This window comes from Pleuronectes platessa, chromosome 7, assembly GCF_947347685.1.
Source record: "Pleuronectes platessa chromosome 7, fPlePla1.1, whole genome shotgun sequence".
In the NCBI taxonomy this organism is placed as follows: domain Eukaryota; kingdom Metazoa; phylum Chordata; class Actinopteri; order Pleuronectiformes; family Pleuronectidae; genus Pleuronectes; species Pleuronectes platessa.
In genome coordinates, this window is record NC_070632.1 from 2,961,089 (window position 1) to 2,984,170 (window position 23,082).

Genomic DNA, 23,082 nt, shown 5'->3' on the forward strand with positions numbered 1-23,082 from the left:
TGTGTGGTTCTTTCTTAAGTTCTGATACTGAAGATCATGTGAAGCTGATGAGAAGAAACATAAGTATTTAGTTATTTAATAAAACTAAATTTTAAATTAAGATGCTCCATATTCCTCGTTTTAACAAAGGAGACTTCATTCTCATTATATTATGACTTTAGTTTTGTACAAATATTATTTTAACGGCCCTCCGGGTCCTACACAGCTTCACCTTCTATAGCTTCAATTCAGCATCATTGAAAAATAATGGATTAGCATCCTCAGAAAAACATTACATTTCCCTTATAACCCCTCTAATATATGCAGTAAAATATAGAAATGTCAATAATAGACAACTTTCTGGTTGAAATCTGAAAAACCCTCTCGTGGTTTTCACAACTTTCTCTCGTAAACACCTTTTCTTGTAATATTGTGGCTTTTCAGCCTCTAACACGAAGGACACATTTCAAATCATGTCCCAGTTTCACCTGAACGCCTCGTTTCAGTCTCTAAAGCGTCTCCGTGCTTTTCAGCTGTGAAGCGCTCGTTCTTCTTCTGCTCTTTGATTCCAGCGGCCGCACTTCTCAGGCCATTTAGAAAGAAGCAGTGCATTGTGGACTGGATCTGTTAAAAGCCTCCACACACAGTTAATGGCTCCGCTCACAATAGACACTGACACTTTATAGAGGCTTCGTCTTTTCTTTCTCTTTTTTTCTACAGTACAGAGCTTTTGTTTGTGCTCCAGTAAAGAGAGAGAGTGTGTGTCTCTGTGTGGGTCTCTGTGTGTGTGTGTGTGTGTGTCTCTGTGTGGGTATCTGTGTGTCTGTGTGTGTGTGTGACTTGTTATTTGTAATATGGCTAATTGACTTAAAACTGAAATATGTCGTTCTTTCTTCTCCGTCCTTCCCTCTCAACCCTGCTGCATTCATTCATCTCTCTCTCTCTCCTTCCTTCCATCCTTTGTATCCTCCATCCCTCTCTCCTTCCTTCCTTCCATCCTTCGTCCCCTCCCTCCATCCCTCTCTCCTTCCTTCCATCCTTCGTCTCCTCCATCCCTTTCTCCTTCCTTCCATCCTTCGTTTCCTCCATCCCTCTCTCCTTCCTTCCATCCTTCGTATCCTCCATCCCTCTCTCCTTCCTTCCATTTTTCGTATACTCCATCCCTCTGTCCTTCCTTTAATTTTTTGCCTCCTCTCTCCATCCCTATCTCCTTCCTTCCATCCTTTGTCCCCTCCCTCCATCCCTCTCTTCTTACTTCCATCCTTCGTCCCCTCTCTCCTTTCTTCCATCCTTTGTATCCTCCATCCCTCTCTCCTTCCTTCATACCCTCCCTCCATCCCTCTCCTTTCTTCCATCTTTCGTACCCTCCCTCCATCCCTCTCCTTCCCTCCATCCCTCTCTTCGTCCTTCCATCCTTCGTCCCCTCTCTCCTTTCTTCCATCTTTTGTACCCTCCCTCCATCCCTCTCCTTCCTTCCATCCCTCTCTTCCTCCCTCCATCCCTCTCTCCTTCCTTCCATCCTTTGTCTCCTCTCTCCATCCCTCTCTCCTTCCTTCCATCCTTTTTCTCCTCTCTCCATCCCTCTCTCCTTCCTTCCATCCTTTGTCTCCTCTCTCCATCCCTCTCTCCTTCCTTCCATCCTTTGTCCCCTTCCTCCACCTCTCTCCTCCCCTCACAGAATCCTCCCAGTCAGAGGACGGTGACGAGGCCCGGTTCTATCAGTCCTGGTTCAAACTGGTTCTGGAGAAGAACAGGTTGGCCCGCTACGAGTCTGAACTCATGATCTTGTAAGTCGCAGCATCTGATCACACACAGACACGCCTCCTCTTCCTCCCCAGCAGAGGTCACTCAGTTTTCTCCTCCTCCTCTTAGTGCCCAGGAGCTGGAGCTGGAGGACACACAGAGCCGCCTGCAACAAGACCTGCGACGCAGAATGTCCGTTGAGGGTAAAGAAGGAACACACACAACAACCACCTCACTGATAATCAGGTATAATCGTTGGTTAACCTCCTCCTCTCGTCCTCCAGATACGACGAAGAGCGCCTCCCAGCTGCGGGAGGAGCAGGAGATGCTGTCGGCGATCATGAGGACGGTGGAGAAGCGGGACATGTTGGTGTCTGTGCTGGAGCAGCAGAGGCTGAAGGAGAAGGCCGAGGACCGAGACCTGGAGAGTGTGGTGCTGTCCAAGGGCTACGAGCTCCACTGGGCCCCGGCGGACGAGAGCTGGGGGCAGGAGCGGCAGGAGTGTGAGGGTTGAGCAGGACGGACGCTACCAACCTTTTTAAAGAAACAGAATTTTAACATAATTAATGTTGTGAGGCTGGAAAATGTCTTTAAGACGACGGCGAGGCCTCGCTTGTCTTTCACCTGCGGCTGAGCGAAGACTCTAAAGCTGATTTCAGACTCGGGTCCAGAAAGTTTCTCATGTGGAGCAGCAGCAGCAGGTTGTCGGGTCCGACCATTCCGGCGAGGGGCGGAGCCTGTAGAGCAGCAGGAGGTCTCCTCGCTCGTCCTGAAGCTCCAAGTGTTTGTCACTGTGCGATTGTTTTAAGTCTGTGTCATAAAAACAGAGATGTGTGTTATTTTAGTCACTGTTGGGCACTTTGTGTGAGTGCAAGACTTCTTGTGCGTGTTTTAATATTTGTTTCACTTTGTGCTTGAACACTCACAAATAATATTTAATGGTATTTACAATCGGACACTAATGAACACAGGTGAAACGTTATCCTGTCTGCAGGTGTGAGTGTGTGTTTGTGTGAGTGTGTGTTTGTGTGTGTGTGTGATGTAGCTTCTCACTGGACAGAAATACGCTGCTGCTCGTCACAGCTCAAACTGTGATGTCACAGGTCAAACTGTGATGTCACAGCCCCGGAGCTGCTGGTCAGAGATGTGACGTGAACATTCTTCTCAATCAGAGGAGATTCTCCTGATTCTGCTGTCGAGTTACGTGTTTACATGAATCTTAATATTTGAATAAGGAGCAAACACTTTCTCCTCTTAGGCTTTAAAAGTTTGATCATGATGTGAATTAACACTAAATTAATTAAGTTATGTTTTCATGTGATGTTTCTGTTCATTTCAGTTTTATGCTGCTTCAAATCTTTTAAAAAAGAATCTTTAATAAAAATTTATATAAAATGTTGATAATTGTCTTTTTTTCCACTTAGACTGGATCAGGAGACTATTTTTCTCTTATAGAAGTTTATCATTTATTAGATTCTCATCATATTCACCAACATGCGCTCAAGAATTAGATAATTTAAATAATTCTAAATAAATGAATTTGAGAATAGATAATAAAGTAGAAAATACTTCACTGTTGATATATATTGTTTTTATGGATTATTTGTACATTTATTCATCAATACATATATAATCTACTTCTCACCAATCAAAAAATCCATTTTGATATTTCACGTATCAATATAAAACGAGATAAGTTGTATTGCTTTTTATCTCAATGTGTTAGGAGCATTTATCTGTTTAATATATAAACTGTATAAATCAATACAGATGATATGACAGATTACCTATAGTGAAGCCAAAGTGTGATGATTGCCATCTGGTGGCTGGCTGTGGTATTGGTCCAAAAATATATATATATATATATATGTTAGTGTACCTTGTCCCAAAGAAAAAGTGTAAATAAATAAATATTGTTTTAATCTGTGGTGTATAGTTCGTGCTCTCTGATGAATGGCGCATGTTTATTTTTCCAATAAATGTGGTTTAAGTGTTTGGTCTAAAAGAGAAGGGCGCCCTCTTGTGGTGACATGTGGGCTCTGTCTGGGACCCCTCTCCTCCTCACCTCCTCCCCGGTGTCAGGCCCCTCTGGCCCGGGCAGCTCCTCACCTCCTCCTCGGTATGAAGACTCTCTTACCCGGGCAGCTCCTCACCTCCTCCCCGGTGTTTGGCCCCTCTGGCCCGGCCCGCTCCTCCCCGCTCCCCCTGCTCCTCCTCCCCAGAGGAGGGGCCTCTCACCGCGGTCAACTCCGGGAGAAAATGCCTGGAATTCCGTTTCCGCTTTAGGGAGTGGACAGATTTCTCCCTTCATCGCCCCAGTTTGCTCGGTTCTGTCCCGGACTAACGACGATGGCCTCTTCGCCTCAGAAGTCTCCTTCTTCCCCCAAATCCCCGACGCCCAAGTCCCCGTCCTCCCGCAAGAAGGACGACTCCTTCCTGGGGAAACTTGGAGGAACTTTGGCGAGAAGGAAAAAGGCGAAAGAAGGTAAAACTACTGCGATCAACTCCAGACAACACGTAGAAAGTAAAAAGTACTGCGAAAGAACAGCCAGGAACCTGCAGCAACTACTAATACTACTACTAATACTACTACTGATACTACTACTACTACTGCTGCTACTGCGTTTCACAAGTAAACATAAAGTTATTAACTTTTAATCCAGAGAAACAAAAAGCTGCGAGAAGTTGGAAAAGTCTCAAACAAACTATTAATAACAGGCCAGATTTATTTTAGGTTATTTTACAGAATCTAATGATTGTTTATAACTGTGTGTGTGTGTGTGTGTGTGTGTGTGTGTGTGTGTGTGTCCATGTAAGGTATTAAAGCTGTGAACCAGTGAGCACAGAGGGAGGATGAGTAAACACTGGATCCACCAGAACTTAACTCTGTCAGTGTTGTTGTGGTGGGAGAGGATGCAGAGGTCAGAGGTCAGAGGTCAACCTCCAGTAGAGATGACATTTCTCATAGTGATCAAGTTTGTCCTCGGGCCAGAGTTCATCACGATACGCTCTGGAGAATTGTTTACAGCATCAGATCCTCCATATTCTTCAGGTGGAGCAGCAGACAGGAGACAGGAAGTGATGTCATACCTCCGCTGCAGAGATCATGTTTACATCACCTGACACCGTCGTCAGCTCTTATCACAACAAACTCTCCTGACGTCTCCTGTGTTCTCTACGTGTGGAGCAGATGTTTGTTTTCTTTTTGATGACGCTTCCGACATGCTAACGTTGGATTTGAGTCTCAGCTGTCAATCATGAGGTTTCACCCCGTTTTATCCGTTTTGTAGATGAATCTACGAGCATCCTGAATATAATATCTAGCATTCTAAATATAATATCTTGCATCCTAACAAACTAGCATCCTAAATATATTATCTAGCATCCTAAATGTAGCAGCTAGCATCCTAATATACTAGCATCTTAAATATGATAACTAGCATCCTAAATATAATAACTAGCATCCTAACATACTAGCATCCTAAATGTAATAACTAGCATCCTAACATACTAGCATCTTAAATATAATAACTAGCATCCTAAATTTAATAACTAGCATCCTAAATATAATAACTAGCATCCTAAATATAATAACTAGCATCCTAACATACTAGCATCCTAAATGTAATAACTAGCATCCTAACATACTAGCATCCTAAATGTAATAACTAGCATCCTAATATACTAGCATCTTAAATATGATAACTAGCATCCTAAATATAATAACTAGCATCCTAAATATAATAACTAGCATCCTAACATACTAGCATCCTAAATGTAATAACTAGCATCCTAATATACTAGCATCTTAAATATAATAACTAGCATCCTAAATTTAATAACTAGCATCCTAAATATAATAACTAGCATCCTAAATATAATAACTAGCATCCTAACATACTAGCATCCTAAATGTAATAACTAGCATCCTAACATACTAGCATCCTAAATGTAATAACTAGCATCCTAATATACTAGCATCTTAAATATGATAACTAGCATCTTAAATATAATAACTAGCATTCTAAATATAATATCTTGCATCCTAACAAACTAGCATCCTAAATGTAGCAACTAGCATCCTAATATACTAGCATCTTAAATATGATAACTAGCATCCTAAATATAATAACTAGCATCCTAACATACTAGCATCCTAAATGTAATAACTAGCATCTTAATATACTAGCATCTTAAATATAATAACTAGCATCCTAAATATAATAACTAGCATCCTAAATATAATAGCTAGCATCCTAAATAAGCCTACAAGTATTACTGTTAATCAACCAATACATTTTCTGACCAGTAGCATGATCAAGACAAATATAAATCCCTGTAGGAAAAAGAAAGGGACACAAATATTATGACACTTCAGTTATATAGATATTTAAAGGTCAGAGGTCAGATCCAGAACAGTGAACCTTCCTCCCTGATGTTTATAAATCTCTCTGTTGGACTTTAACTAACAACAATGTGTCATAAATACAAACAGTGTTATTATTTAAACACGGCGGCGTCGCTCTGGAAACTCGCTCGGCCTCCGTCCCCCGGCCGCTCGTCGGTAAAGTTCAGGTTTTATGACGGCAGGAGAAAGGTCTCCGTCAAGTGGAGGATTACTGGGGGTCGTTCAGGAGACTGGTGCACAGCTGAGCCCCGGTTTTATATCGTCTCTGTCCGAGGGACACGCAATCACATTACATTCATACCGGCTCGTACACACACACACACACACACACACACACACACAGTGCAGTGTGTAGGATGTCTGCAGTGGGTTCTGTGATTTGATGGAAACTCTGGCCGGTCGCTCTTCAGTTTATCATTGATTAAATTGAAGTCCTTGTGACGTCCATAGAGAGAGAGAGAGAGAGAGAGAGGGAGAGAGAGGGAGGAACGAGTGAATGAAAAAGAGGGAGAGCGAGAGAGAGCTGTGGGATGAGGATATAATGCTAAACAGAAAGCAGCAGGAAATATAACGTTATAATTATAACAGATAGATCTATATATATATATAATTGTGTGTCCCTCCAGAGACATTAGAGCTTTAGCCTCGTTTGGCTCAGGATGAGCTGCAGGGGGACAAGCTGGTCCTGGTGGCCAGGGGACGATGCCTGAGTCTGGGGGACGGACACAGAGAGACATGGGCTGTGGAGCGCTCTGCCCTCCAGGTAGGACACAGCACCAGCATGTTCCTGAGCGGCGGCGGTGGAGACGTGGCGTTTCACTGTCACACGGTTTGAACCCAGTGATGGCGGATGGTCGTTATATGGCACAGTGGGGGAGGGAGGCGGGGGGGACGGGGACGCAGAGGACGCTTGTGATTTTCTTTTCAGTCGTAAATTCAGAACAAATCAAATCTCTAACATATTAACAGGTGAATTGTGGGATTGTTGTAAAGATCCTCGTGGACCTGGTCTGAGTGAAACCAGCAGACGAGTCGAGACCTCGGTCGTCTCACCTCCGTGATGCGTCAGATCCCTTCGTCCTCTAACGTCTCCGACACCCGGGACTCCACATGCTTCTCCTCCTGAAATAGCACAAGTGGAAGTTACAGTAGAATCCGAGTGTGTTAATTGGTCCAGCTGTGGCCTCACGAGAGGTTCTGCACATCACAGCAGATTTCAGAGGTTTTAGATTCTTCCTCTTTCCTCCGTTATCGCTTTTTAAAGAACTCATGAGGTGATGAGGGATTTGGAATTATTAATAAAGTAGAGCATTTTGTTCACGTGTGATTTCACATGACCTGACGATGGTGATGATCATGTGTTCAACTCTGCTGTTTCAGGGGGAGAGTTTAATTTTAATCTGAGGTGTGATGAGAGGAGCTCAGTTAAAATGATTTAAAATACAAAAAAAAAAATTTAAGGCATAATAAATTCTTAAAAAGGAAAGGTAGCTTAATCATGTGCAGAACTTTATATAAAAAAACTGTTTTCAAGTTAAATAAAAGAGGTAAAAGAAATATAAAAGATAAAGTCTGTATATAACATATAACTTATTGAATTATTAACTTGATTCAGTCTTATTCTTTAACAACATGATGATATTCACGTTTCTATGTTGATGCTTCATGTGGTTCTGTGAGATGAGTGGGTGATAATTTACAGAAGGAAGAGAGGGAGGTATGTGTCACTCTGTAGGAATACTCTCATACTGTGTGTGTGTGTGTGTCTGTGTCAGTTTGTGTGTGTGTGTGTCAGTTTGTGTGTGTGTGTGTGTGTGTGTGTGTGTTCATGCAGACATGATGCACATGTGGATGGTGTTGATTAAGAGGATGTTGTTCCAGTGAAGGCAGAGAAATGCACAGGATGTTCACTTGGTGCTTTCAACACACACACACAGACACAGACTCACACACACACACAGACTCACACAGAGCAGTCTCCTCAGGTATCTGAACAACGACCCGCTGGGCGTCTGTACATCCCACTGAGAAGCAGGAGGTCGTCTGTTCGTGGTTCTTCTTCTGCTCATCACAGGAACATGTTCCGTCTCCTCTGATCTGATCTGAACTGTGGACGGGTCATTTCCACGGCCTTCACAGGAAGTGACATCACAAAGCCGTGTCGTGGTCACATTGAGCTTTGTGAACTTGTTAAGTTGCCGTGTGTCTGACGTTTTTGTGACGCGATGGAAGCTGAAAGCTCTGCCTCTTGTTTCTAGTGTCTGAGCTTCAGGAGGAAGGAATCAACGCCATCAACCTTCCTCTCAGCCCGTCACACTATGAGCTGGACCCTGAAGACACCATGTTGGGTAAAAACACTGTTACACACCAAAACACCTTTTTACTTTCAAACCTTGACGCTTGATAGAGATAATTCACCTGTTTCCAGAGAGCAAAGAATCTACTGAATGAAATTACAAGGTTTAATACCGACATCTAGGTTTGTGTATTCAGACTCTCGGGATAAGGATAAAATCTATGTGTATATATAAAAGAGTATAAATGAATACATATGTAAAACAGGTGAATATACAGATTTCAGTCGACTACTAGATGTTTGGACAAATCAGAACAAAGTTGACTTTTAAAGGCGTGAGCTAATATTTGGTTGTTTCACTCCGAGGTTCTGCAGAGCATTCAGATTGTTAACAAAGGTTTTTCTTTCAAACTAAATCATGCAAAGCTAAAGTGAAACTAACTGATCCCCTTTAACGTTGATGCTGTCTCTGCTCCATTAGAGGAGAATGAAGTTCGCACTATGGTCGACCCAAACTCCAAGAATGACCGGAAGCTGCAGGAGCTCATGAAGGTAAAGTTTGTTTTCTTCTAAGCAGTAAAAGTACGAGTCAGCTGTTCGCTCTCGGATCGTTGTAGGAAATAAAACAAAGCTCGGGAGTCAAACAGTCAAAGACTCTGGAGGAGGATTTTATTATCAGGCTTATTTAGGATTTATGTCCCAGTTGCTCCGGCTTCTGTTTCCCTGATGGATCCCAGCTGAAGGCTCAGATTCCAGAGGAAACTCAATGTGGGATCATGAGTCCAGATGTTTAACTCGAGGAGGATTTGTTGTGAAGAGTGAAAAAGATTAGATTCATGAAAGTGGTTTAGAATTCGTCATATTTTTCAAAGTTTCCTGCTGAATTATTATAGATAAACTCTGGTTTTTAATAACTTCAGAGTCTTTTTAACTGATCTCAGTTCAGCTTCACTCTCAGTCAGTTCTTCTCACAGGAGATGGAACCCACTCACCAGAGTCACAAAGAACAGACACTCAGGGAGAGAAGGAGGAAAAACTTGTTCAATTTAAACGTCAAATTCATGTCCATACGCTTCAAGTTGAAACAACAAGTCGTCTGCTTCTTGTTCTGCTGTCGTCAGGTGTTGATCGACTGGATCAACGATGTTCTGGTGGGAGAGAGGATCATCGTGAAGGATCTGGCCGAGGATCTGTACGACGGGCAGGTTCTGCAGAAACTGTTCGGTGAGGAAACTGAAACGGCAAACGAGGCTTCCTGAGAAAAAGAAGGTGAATGAAAAACCGTATTGATTTCAAGGTGTTGGTGTCTTGGTGTTTCAGAGAAGCTGGAAGGTGAGAAGCTGAACGTGGCCGAGGTGACGCAGTCGGAGATCGCCCAGAAACAGAAGCTGCAGACGGTTCTAGAGCGAATCAACGACTCGCTCAAGCTCTCCACCAGAAACATCCGCTGGAACGTGGACTGTAAGAAAACATCTCTGATATATGGGTCTCTAATTTCACACGCTGGTTTGCAGTTGAAATAAAAAACTATCTTAAATAAACTAAAGAACCATTTAAAAGAAGTTAAATCGAGAATCAAATTTCCCACTGAAAAGAAAACCCTATTCTGAAGTTATATACATTAAAAGTTCCAGCTCGTGGAAACCGAACGTAAATAAATCAATGACACGGTCTCAGCTTTAATCAGCCGTCGGCCTTCAGACATTCTGCAGCTCTCAAACCAGTTTGTCCGTGAAAAGCTGTTTGTGCCAGAACTCTGTGAAGAGAAACGCTAAAGAGCCGTGAATAACCTGGAATGTCATTGATTTTTGCTTTTCTCTCAATCAATTCACTTTTGTTTGTCGCTACTTTCATCCTCCATTCACGCGCTCGCTCCCGGAGGAAACTCCTTCACGTTGGCTCGTGTGCGCTCTGTGATTTTCTCGTTTTTGTGGGACACAATCAAAGGCCGGCTTCGGACACTTAATTGATCCTGTTTGATGTGTTAGTGTCCAAAGGTAAATCCTGTTTGTTCAGTGGACTAAAGAGCGGTCGCTCAGGGAATCTTTATGGTTCTTCTCCTCTTCTCTTGTTTCTTTATCACTTCACGGGCGACTTCTGCCTTCGTGTTACGTGACCTTGTCGTGTAAAAACCTTGGATTCTATACAAAAGAAGATATGTGGCTTGTAGAATCGTTCACATCACAGAACATGTAGAGGATCAAAATGTTAATAAATAGAACGTACGTAAGGAACATGTCTGAGCGTTAGCAATGTCTTTGTCTAAAATACTGTTTTTATTAAGTATTTAACTTGAGGAAGGTTCTGATGTTTGTCGTCTTGTGTCTCGATCGTTTCTTCAGTTTGAACCAATAACATATTTAATATATACAAGTCAAAATAACTGTGAGCGAATGACTAAAGACAAATTAAATATATAACATCAACAAATAACAACAATAAGAATCAGACTGGACAGAAGAGGAAGTGGTTCTGTTGTATGTTTGCACAGGAACAGTTCAATAAAATACTTCTCACAGTAAGTTGGTGCTCAGTGGATTTGAATGTTAGAACGCAGCAGATATAAGTGAAAAGATAAAACATGTTTTATCATCTGTTCAATAACTAATATTCAGGGATTCAAGGAAAGTTTTTGTATCTCAAAACAATAAATTCAGATTCTGATGTCTGTGTTTCATCGGCCAAGCGATTCATCCAATCAGATTCTACTTGATCAATAATCACTGGTTTCTCTCTCTCTCTCTTTCCTCCACGCTAGCGGTTCATGCTAAGAGCATAGTTGCCATTCTCCACCTGCTGGTGGCGCTGTCGCAGCACTTCAGAGCACCAATCAGATTGCCCGACCACGTTTCCATCCAAGTGGTGGTCGTTCAGGTGAGTGGGACGCTGCTTGAGTCATCTTCATCTTCATCTTCATCTTCTATTTGTCTGGTGTCTTCTTCTTTAGGAGAATGAAAATATAAGAAATCACATTTTTACATGTTTTTGTTTCTTTGTGTTTCAGAAGCGAGAGGGAATCCTTCAGTCCCGACAGATTCAAGAGGAGATCACAGGAAACACAGAGTGAGAACTTTTCAGCTTCTTTTAAACAGCCTCCATCATAAGGGGGGGGGGTTGAGTTTGTCCTGTTGACACGAACAACAGGAAGTGACACGTTGACACTGAAGCTCTGGAGAATCATAAATGAGCCTGTGTATAATTTGATGATTTTGGATTTCTGGGTTTTTGATTGAATGGTAATCAAAGTTCAGAGTTTTCAGAAAGTTTCCTTGATTTCTGAGGAAAAGGGAAAAAGCTCTAACGGTTAAAAACAGAAAACAATGATATCGATCTTTTTTATATGTCGGCATATTGACCCAAGTAAAAACATCATGTCAGGGTTCATCTTCACTTTTATCTCACTAAACTAAAGAAGTGATGAGAATTCTCTTTGGGTCTGGACAAACTTCATAACTCTGTATTTATTTTCATCATAATTCTCACCACAGAATTATCCTCGTGTTAAAATTATAGTTTTTATGATAGTTTGGAAAGAAAATACACAACACGATCTAAAACAATGGGGGAAATAACTGTTTATATTAGAAATGATCTAATGAGGTGATTTACACCCTGCACACACACACTGTATAAACACATAATAGAAAAATAATGGGGAATATAAGGTGAATAATTCCTTTTCCCATTGACATGATGACAAATGATTGTGTTTCTAATATGATTGGTTGCTTAAGTTACTCTTATCTAATATATAAAGAATTCATGACTGTGGTGGAACGACAGACTTTAAATATCTTTATATAACTGAGCTTATTTATGTTTTATTTCTTCAGGAGCTGTTATATAAATGTAAAAATCATTGTTTCTAACCAGAGATGTGATTTCACCCTTTTAGCTGAAGAATCAGAGCATTAGCATCACGTGCACACTTTCTCGTGCACACTGGCTGTGAGGCTTTCCTGCAGCCTGACAGCAGCAACCAGGGAGATAACGCCAGGCCAACACACACACACACACACACATTTTGTCATGGTAGATGGATACTGTTAATAACACACACACACACACACACACACAGAGGCTCGAGCACACTCTCATGGTCACAGTGGAAACACGGTTATTACCACACCAACAGGAGCCGTGCCCAGACCAGCCTGCCTTTGCCATCACAGATTACACCATGGACATGTGTGAGAGTGCCTCTGGTGTGTGCGTGTGTGTACGTGTGCGTGTGTGTGTTGCTGCCATTTCTTGCTGGCCTGCCCGCCGCGATATCGCTTCCTCTGGGACGCTCTCACTGCAGCGCCCCCCCCCCCCCCGATGCTCCAGAACCCACCTGACCCCGTCCAACAACATCATCCCGGCTCGTCCCGGCTCATTGTGTTACGTTGTGGTGCAGGGGACAGATTGTTGCATTGTGTTGCAGTATGTGGTCATTGTGAGCGTCCCAGGTCATTTGAATACCCGACGTGTTTCCTCTTAATCAAATTATGATGAGACCCGAGCTGCGGCATTGTGTTGTCGCCGCCGTGACACCATCCAGCCATTCTCTGCATTCCTCTGTGATCCACTTGGAAGCACTCGTCCTGTTTTCTATAAATAATAAGTGTGAAATTGTCAATAAGCAGAACTGACCTCTGACACGCGTGTGTTTTTGTCTGCTCTCTTTTCAAAGGGCCTTCTCTGGCAGACACGGTAGGATGAGCCTCTTTTATTTCATTTCTGCTTCTGGCTTCACAAATGATCAGGTCTCATTATTATTCTTTAGTGATGATTCGTTTTGTGTTTCCTCCTCAGAGCGCGACGCCTTCGACACCCTGTTCGACCACGCGCCAGATAAACTCAACGTCGTGAAGAAGGTACCGCGGCCTGTTCGATGCCCGTGTGTGTGTCTCATCACCGAGCTTGTTCGGTCTTGTAATAGAGAGCGTAACGTGAATATCAGCTCCTTTAATATCTCACAATAAGGGATAAGGGACGTAAAGAAATTCCAACATCCAACCTAAAATGTAAATGTTCCTCTCTTGGTTCAAGTCCCATCCTTCCACCAAGTTCTGTGGAAATCTGGGTCGTTTAGCAGAACTTAAGTTCAAGTGCCAATCAAATCAGCTTCATAAGATAAGATAGAATATTCCTTTAAGAGTCTAAAATACTTATCAGTGAGTAATAATAAGTAACATGCAATAATTGAGTGTAAGGAATATAAAACATATTTCTACATATAAAAATAAGTTTACTTCTCCATCGGGGCAACAGTCTTTGTTCTTCGAGAGGTTTTGTGTTCCTGTTTGTTTGTCTGTATATTTGTGTTTGTGTGTTTAACTAGTGAAGTGTGTGTAGATTTGTGTTCACTCACTGTTTCTAATTCTGTTTTTTCTTTTTTAAGACATTGATCACATTTGTGAACAAACATCTGAACAAGCTCAACCTCGAGGTGTCGGAACTGGACACACAGGTATGACAAACACACACACACACACACACACACACACACAAAGAACTATAAACAAAGATGATGCATATATCTAAAATATCCCAGACCAGTGGAGCCAGAGTTTGTGCAGCTGTGGTATCCGGGTCATGCAGATGCTCGACCAATCACGAGTCAGTCTCAGCTGTCAATCAGGACGTCTCTGCCAATTAATTTATCATCAATTAACTAATTAAAAACAGACTTATCAGAAACACTTGAGCAAACACAGAACGACCTGAAATGACAGAAACCTTCTTTATTTAATGTTTACTTTGAATTTTAATATTTTGGTGAAGCTTGGTTATTGACCTGTACTGCAGTCAGCCAGCAGGGGGCGAGCAAGATGATTTGGCTTCACTTCTAAGGAGCTGTCACGTTGTCCATGTTTATGTCTTTAACTTATTCCTTATTATTATTATCACACTGATGTTTGTTGACGTGTTCATGTTTCTGATGAGTTGGATTTTAATTAATTAATCAAAATAATTAGTGAAATGTCCTGATTGGCAGCTGAGACGGACATGTTGCTGATGCTTCACCACTATTTCTTGATATTTGTCGAGTTTAATATTCATAGATCTATCTTTTTATTATGTTAAAAACACAGATAGATGTTATGTTCAGTGTCACATCTCATGTCGGTGTGTTTGTGCCGCTCCAGTTCGCAGACGGGGTTTACCTGGTGCTGCTCATGGGTTTGCTGGAGGGATACTTCGTGCCGCTCTACAACTTCTTCCTCACTCCAGAGAATTTTGACCAAAAGGTAAAGTGTGATTTAATTTCCTGTGTCTCAGAATCAGAATCACAGGAATAAACCTCAGATATTAAAAACAATGATCTGGTGATCAGTCAAACTGTTCTTCTGATAACTTTGTATCTGACTCAATTAAGGGATTATACGCTTTTAAATTGACAAGATAAATACGTCACTAAATGAACATTACACATTGTTGCACAGAAAATAGATCTGTAGCTTTTTTGTAATTTTTCCGTGCAGCTACGTTACTGTTAAACTGAAAGACCTCCGTTAGGGTTTAAAGATAAATGTGACCAAAAACGACCTTGAGAATAAATTGCTTAAACTAATTTTGAATTAATTAAAGCATCAAAAAAAACCTTTTGTAACCTTTCATGGGTATTTATTAAAAACCACAGATTCATCCAACCTTGAAATTATTTGATTTTTCAACCCAGTTCACTGATAATGAACCAGAAGCCTTTTACCAGCAACTTCTAATGGAATGTAATTACTTTAAAGCGACAGTATGTAACTTGTGCTGAGGAACAGCGCCCCCTGCAGCCACAACACTTCAGTCGGGCTCCTAGTCTATCAATGTGTTGAGCTATTGAGATATTACCCATGATCCTCTGCTTCTAGAGCTGCAGCTGTAACACATCCACTGAGCTCTGTTTAAAATTCTTCATATTTCAAAAGGTTTCCTGCTGAATATTGGAGATAAAATCTTGTTTTTAATAACTTCTGAGTCTTTTTAACTGATCTCAGTTCAGCTTCACTCTTCCACTCGCTGGTCATGATTCTGACAGTATACAGTATGAACAGTATAAACAATAACCTGCACAGCCCCGGACTTCAGTTCATATCTTAGAGCAGCTTTGATAAATCCCCTCTGATCTTTTTAAGATCCATGAGAAGCCGGACTGTGACTCGTCTCCTCTCTTAAGTCACTGCTCCGTCTCTGAGGAGCCTCGTGCACTTTGAGCCTCGTGCACTTTGAGCCTCGTGCACTTTTGAGCCAGGACTCGGCTCCTCTCAATAGCTTGATAAATGCCATCCGTTTCCCCCCCGAGCCCATTCAGTGCCTCCTCTCCATTGGCCTCTGTAGTACTACGGCATTCTGAGCAGGCGATCTGCGGAGGCACCACAGTAGCCTTTTGTTTGGGTCTTGGCCAGGAGCCCCTGCCAGGCTGGAAACAGAATGGGCATCGGTACTACAATGTACACACACACACACACACACACACACACACACACACACACACAGACTCCTGGCCTCAGAAGGACAGGCACCAGCCCCTCAGCATCTGTAATCTTCTATTGCACAGGGAAACGCTGAAGTGGCTTAGGGGCTCAGCTCTATTACTCTGTGTGTTGTGTGTGTGTGTGTGTGTGTGTGTGTGTGTTGTGTGTGTTTTGTGTGTGTGTGTGGCAGCAGTGAAAAGTAGTGTCAGGCATGAAGAAAGCACTCCTCCTCTTCTCAGTAGATCTCTACTCGAGGCTCATTCTCTTCTTTCTCTTTGACTCATGCTCATCACACAATAAGCTCTTGTTGGGCAAAGCTTTTAGTACTTCACAGCAGGGCGAGCACACACACACAGACACACACAGACACACACACACACACAGACACACATACGCAGAAAACAGCGTTCAGCTATTTCTATCTCTTCCATCTGATTTGGTCTTGTACCACTTTTGATGTGGGTTTTTTTGTGGCCAAATAAAGATGGACGACATGACAGCTCCTTCTAAGTGAAGCCGAATCATGTTCACTGCAGTGTAGCTCATAACCCCCCCCCCCCCCCTCCTGCATATATATATAAATATATCGTGTATAATCTGTGTAACTGAGGAAGAATTCAAAATGCTCGTGGAGATGTGCGTCGCAGGATCTGTGTGTTTTACACAAACTGTGATGAAACCAGAAGTGCATCAAGTCTTTTCTCTTTATTCTTTAACAAACTCACTGTAACGTGTCATTCTAATAATAAAAACATATAACTAAACATCGATAACCGTTTCTAACGAGTCAGGACGACGATGTGTTGCTCCATCGATATTGTCTCTGACCCCAATTAACCTCCACTGTGGGTTCCACCTCACTCCCGCTTCATCAAACACAGTAACACAACAGGCTGTGTCCTCCCGTCCTGTGTGTGACGCCTCTATCAGGGACCGAATCGGTGTGCTGGAGGTTTTGTGAGTGACACTGGTGACACGTGTCCATTGATAAATGATGGAGCCGAGTGTTTGTGCAGCTGCTGCCGGCGGCTTACGGTCTTACAGAGCCGAGCCGTGTTGTGTTGTGTTGTGTTGTGTTGTGTTTGCCGACACAGGAAGCTGTGGTAACACGAGCGAATCGACCCGGAGTGTATTGTGGGATTTAGCAACGTTCTCTTCTCAACAAGGGGGTGTGTTTGTGTGTGTTTGTGTGTGTGTAGTTGTCAACACGGGCCTGTACAGCTGCTTTCAGACATTTTCCTGCCCTGAGTAAAATGTCAGGGTGAGTCCATGTGAGGATAGAGTAGGAAATTATTCATAAAATCCACAGCGAGCGGACGTGTGTTGATCACGTTTCTAACGAGCAAAACACACAAAAGTGGAAGAATCCAAATCTCTCAGGGTGAAACAGAGGATTCGAAAATATCCACCATTTATATAATAACGATTATATATTTTATTTAATTTCACGTCGCCTTTCTAGACACCGGAGAACATCTTACAATAAATCCTCAATAGTAACAGGAATGATTAAAACGAGCTTTAAAATCATAATAAAATATGTAAAACAAGAATTGTTATAAAGTAAAAGTCGGCTTTTGTGTAAAGTTCCTGTTGTGTGTCTGTGTTGTCTTGTGTCCTAACACATCTGTCCTCGTCTCTGCAGGTCCACAACGTGTCCTTCTCCTTCGAGCTGATGCAGGACGGAGGTCTGGAGAAGCCAAAGCCCCGACCAGAGGGTGGGACACATTTACAAAGCTTTATGAAATATCATAAAATAAACCAGACACGATCACACCAGCTGGGATTCATGTTCCAATCCACGAGTACTGAGTAGTTATTATTACATCAAGTACAAGTACAAGTACTGGGTCAGAGCATGACGGTCCATTATTGAAAAAACATTTTTGAAGTATTTCTATTGTGTTGATTCTGAATTGGATTCCAACAACCTCTATGAAACCAAAGCTGCTCGACAGCAGGAAACCGGCCTGCATCATTATTTATGTATTTAATATTAGTTCAAAATAACAGGGACACTTCTCATTATTAAACTTCACTGTAAATGAGCCAGTTTTCAGCTGTAGTCTCTAATCAGGTGTGAAAACATCTACAGAGAACAAATCAAATACATCAGACACGTGCATATTGTCAGATAGAACCAACTGGGAAAGTTCGGTGGATCTGATTCTGCAGAATAAAAGACCTCAGCTCTTTAGTTTTATATCTAAAACTCCTCTGTTCTCTTTGATCTTTCCAGACATTGTGAACTGTGACCTGAAGTCCACCCTGCGCGTCCTCTACAACCTCTTCACCAGGTACAGGAACGTGGACTGAGCTCTCCCTCCCTGGACCACACGACTATCAAAACTGTTTGTTTCTCACCTTCTGCTTGTTGGAGAAACGTTGTGTTTCTATCCGAACTGCATGCGTCACATTTTCTATCTGCTGAGGCGATGCTCCACTCGAACCTGAATCCGGCAGAGACGTTCAGCTTCTGGCTTCTTATGGAGAAACTTGGCATTTTCTGAACCGTCCTGCAGAAAACGATCAACTCGATGAAACTGGGAATATTAACGTTGATTTAAATCCAGTTTCACGTCCGTCAACTCGCTCACTGGGAATGTTGTGATCATCCTCAGATATTCTTATTCTTTTAAAGGAGAGAATTTGTAATGAGCGTTTCCTTGTATTTATTCTTCACTCTATCTTCCTCTCTCTCTCTGCTCTTCTTTGTGTTTATTGATAAGTGCCTTTATTTACACGGCAGCTCCTTCGTATCGGATCTCGTCTTCACTCCTCTCGTCTTAACGCTGCACGTCTCTCTTTGGATCGTGTGGAAAATATTTGACCAAAGTTGTGTTATACTCACACTCTAAAACCTTATAAAGGCTTGTTTTTGTATTATGTGCTGTCTTATTCTAAAAGGAAATACACATGAGCATTGTATAATCACTCTGCTGCTTAGTACGTTATATTTTTAATACTCAAAGGTTCTCACTCATTTCTGCAGGATAAATAAAACGTGACTGAATATACAGTGTTTTCTGCAGCATTGTGTGCGTTTCTGTTTGTGTGAACTTCAAACGCTGACGACATCATGCTTCTATTTACGTCTTAATGCATCACATTCAATAAATCATTCAGCTCCTCAATGCGCCTCCTTTCTGTTTTTTGTTTTTTTTCAAAAGAGGAATTCTTCGCCAACTAAACCAAAAAAATTGGGGTCAAATTGGCTCCAAGTTTTTTTTGCTCGCAGGAAAACAAGTGAACTTTCACAACAATATTCTTTCTTTGTTGTTGAATTGAAATAAAATGATGAAACTCTTTGTGATCCGGAGCCGAGAGTGAATCGGATCAGACGGTTTCCGACTGGATGAAAAGATCTGTTTTCCTCACACATTCCACAAGAGCTTTTGAAAGGAAGAGGAGATGTGTGTGTCTGTGTGTGTCTGTGTTTGTGTTTGAGTGTGTGTGTTTTAAATGCTGCCTTTAGGGACAAATTTCAGACTGAAGACCAACTTATTGGGAATAGCTTTTTTAACTGGGAAAATGTGTGTCCCCGATTGGGAATAAACATTGATATTCGGGGGGTGGGGGAGCGAGGAGTTGACACAGTAGCATCTAGACGGCCCCCTGGTGGCTGGCTGCAGTACAGGTCATACATCCTGCCTGCTCCTTCTTTGCAGATGGATCCTTTTCAAAGCGAACGTTTAACAAATTTCTTTTAAAAGATGGCTTCAGTCATTTTAGATGGTTGTTATTACACTGATATAAGCAAGTGTTCCCAGTTTTCCCAGTGATGTGATCTTAAACTCACTAGAGGCTCCATCCCCCAATGTGTGTGTGTGTGTGTGTATGTGTGTGTGTGTGTTAGAGTCAGATTGTGTGAGTGGGTGCAGCCCTCCCAGCTGTGTGAAGCCCTGCAGCGGCTCCTGAGGGATCTGAAACCACGTTATGATCATTTCCTCTCGGCTCCTTCACCCGGGGAGCGATTCAGCCGCTGTCGTTATGACCTTGTTACGTTATTGTTATTGCATTAAAGTTTCACTGACGCCCTGTGAAGGGGTCACGTGGGGACACGGGGACGCATTCCTCTGATTGAAGACGCCACAGTGACGGGGAAATGGACGAGTGCTGCTCCACAGACGGGAATAGGAGACATCATCGCTTTTCATAATTTTGACAGTGGATCCTCCGACGAGTTCGATACCGACGTCCCTCTGTGTGTTGACACAAGGCTGCGGCTGAGGGGGGAGAGCGGGCGTCCTCCAGCCAGAGGGTCGTGTGAATGGGTGAATGTCAAACTGTAAAGTGCTTTGAGTGCTCATCAGGACTAGATATATAAATACAGACCATAGAGACATTTACAGCTCCGGTCTTTCCACTTTTACTTTTCAGATAGGTCGAGGTCAGGAAAGAAATGTTAAGGTTAAAGTTAAGGTTCAGGTTAGGGTTAGGCAAGAATTAACTATGGTTAATGTTAGAGTGAGTCTACAGCAAATCAATGGAAGTGTGTGTTTGTGTATGTTTGTGTGTGTGTGTGTGTGCTCTTGTGTCTTTGTGAGGACCAGTTTGAGTGTACAACCTACGGAGTGAGGACCTCACCTTGTGACCCTCCTTTAAGGGACTGTCTGGGGTTCAAACTTGGATTCAGGGTTTAGTGTTAGAATTAGGTTTAGGTTAGGTTGAGGGTTAGGGTTAGGGTGAGCCATTTAGTTTGGATGGTTAGGGTTAGTGTTAGAACTAGGTTTAGGTTAGGTTGAGGGTTAGGGTTAGGGTTAGGCATTTAGTTTGGATGGTTAGGGTTAGGGAATGCATTATGCCAACAACTGTCCTCAATAAGATATCTGTACAAACATATATGTGTGAAGCAGTAGAACAACAGGACCTCAGACATTTGCCAACACACCCACATTGGAGGCGGTACTTATTGTCAAATGGAGCCCTCTGATTGGCCTGTTGTGATTCTCCAAACAGGAAGAATCAAACTGAGGAGAAAAGCTGAAACACTTTCTGATCCCAGTCGACTCGACCTCCTGAAGACTCCTCTCCTCCTCCGCTAACACTCTAACAGGTCTAACCAGCACTCTACTGAGCTCCTCTCCTCTACCCCCCCCCCCTCTCTCTCTCTCTCTCTCTCTCTCTCTCTCAGATTGAACATCTTCTGCACTTTATTCTAACTTCGAGGTCTCCGGCTGCACCATCTGCCAAATGATAAAAAAATATAAATGTGGATTCAAAAGAGCGTTTCTCTTGCAAGGATCAATAAAGTATCACGTTATTATATTAAGTGGCGGTGGATGGACGGCCTGGTTGTTAGGTGAGGCTGCAGAGAAGCGGTGGACGGTTTCATCAGTCACACGCGTATCGATGTTGTGTGTTACTGTGTTTGTGTGTTTGTGCGCTGACATGTCGCCTTGTGCCTGTTTTTCCTCTGAAGCTCCAGCGACCAGGACTCACATCACAGCAGAAACCAAATATCACTCAGATGAGCCTCCACAGCCCGTTGTGTGTTCATGTGAGTCCTGCATCACACTGGAGTTTGAAGTGCTCTCACAGGATGCACATGTGTGGTCATGATGACAACAGCCGGAACAAAGGCTTCCTACACATTTCTGATGTAAACTAGGTCACATTCGTGGGTCTTTATTTTGAAAAGGACAGAGACACGTGCAGGTCACGTCACATCTTTAGTTACAGAAAAGACAGTGTGATCTTTACATGTGTAAACACACAGTATGAGAAGGATACAAAGCACCTGATGTGCTGTAAAGTATTTATACATAATGAGTTCACAGTATCAGGGATCTCTCAATTCTGCACATTAGAATAGATGTATAGTGAATCATCCATTATCTGCACTGCTTATCCTTCGAGGGTCATGGGGGGGGGGGGGAGTGAGAGCCAATCCCAGCTGACATTGAGAGGAGGGGAACATCGTGGACGTGGCAGCGAATCACAAAGAGACAAACAACTGTCTCACCTGATTTAATGTCGATTCTGAGCAAATTGTGTTTTTGTTTCATCGGCTTCGACCAACAACTCTCGAATCTCCTCGTCCGTCCAAGTTGACGTCTTTGAATTCTACGTGTTTTCATTTTATGATTTTTTTTTAATTTTTTATTTATTTGCCTTTATTTAACCAGGTCGGTCCTGTTGAGATACAATGACCTCTTTTCCAAGGGAAGCCTGGCCAAGACAGCAGCATACAAAAAAATGTCAATATATCTGTAATGATATCTGTATTCAGGACCACCACATGTTGGAAGCGTCATCCAGTCGCTCGCTGGGAGTTTAGCTTCTGACCCTCTGACTCCTTCATTCTGTCGCTGAGCCGCCGGATCAATGCTGCTCACGGAGGCCGAGCCCCCGAACCTCGGCCCTGTGAGCTCTATCTTTCATGTCTGCGTGGTTCTCTTCATCCACTTGTCGAATAAATGTCAGAAAATTCAAAGGGAGGCCGGGCCGCACTCCTCTCTCTGTTAAAGGGAACATTTAGAAAACACAAAAGGAGAGGAGGCTACCTGAAGCCCGGCGTTCCACCGGCTGCTGCTCTTTATAGCAGGACACATAATGGAGGTTTCATTGTGTTCAGGTAAAAAAAACATAAAAACCATGGAGCCTTGTTTCCAGGCTGCCACGAGGTTGAGTCGCCTTCAGAGTGAAGCTCAGAGGAAACACAACAAATGGGCTGATGTCTACACAACGTCTTCACCACAGGTTGCAACAGAACCTGGATCACAGCTGGAACTGAAAATACTGTGAGATTATATAGAATAATTAGCATACAGAAAAAATACTCTACTTCCTCCCTCTATCCAGAAATGAAGCCAAATTATCCCGGTGCGAGCGCGGCCATCTTGGAATTTGGGGACCAGAAGAAATCGGGGGTGGGGGGGATGGAGCTGCAGAGAGACAAACAAATCGTGAGTCAGACTCAGCTGTCAATCATGACATTTTAGCCCCATTCTATAACATCAATCAGATTGTATATCACAGGGTTTATGACCGTTACTGCAGCCAGCCACCAGGGGGCAATTGAAACGCTTTGGCTTGTGTGTATGTGTGAATGTGGCTTGTGCAATAAAGAGCATTGAGGGTAGAATTGGTCCATTTACCACTTGACTGATTGTTGAAAATATATAAACTATCATTTTAAATACATAACATATACACAAAGCAAGTTGGTTTTTGTAGAAATTAAGTAAAATATAGTTAAA

At 42.6% G+C, this 23,082-nt stretch overlaps 2 protein-coding genes across 2 annotated transcripts in view; both read left to right on the forward strand.

The window, feature by feature from the left end:
• mical2b (microtubule associated monooxygenase, calponin and LIM domain containing 2b) overlaps positions 1–3,126 on the forward strand; it is a 37,996-nt gene extending 34,870 nt beyond the window's left edge. Inside the window, 3 exon segments of the mRNA XM_053427161.1 lie at positions 1,658–1,766; positions 1,852–1,925; positions 2,007–3,126. Coding sequence (XP_053283136.1) covers positions 1,658–1,766; positions 1,852–1,925; positions 2,007–2,236 — 413 coding nt within the window. The 3' untranslated portion in view covers positions 2,237–3,126.
• Positions 3,127–3,943: 817 nt separating this feature from the next.
• On the forward strand, positions 3,944–19,014 carry parvaa (parvin, alpha a). The gene is made up of 13 exons (XM_053427158.1): positions 3,944–4,207; positions 8,389–8,478; positions 8,908–8,978; positions 9,548–9,650; positions 9,747–9,887; positions 11,185–11,300; positions 11,431–11,489; positions 13,102–13,121; positions 13,224–13,285; positions 13,813–13,881; positions 14,561–14,662; positions 17,526–17,598; positions 18,120–19,014. The coding sequence occupies exons 1-13, from the start codon at positions 4,072–4,074 to the stop codon at positions 18,194–18,196; spliced, it is 1,119 nt and encodes a 372-aa protein (XP_053283133.1). The 5' UTR covers positions 3,944–4,071; the 3' UTR covers positions 18,197–19,014.
• Positions 19,015–23,082: the final 4,068 nt, after the last annotated feature.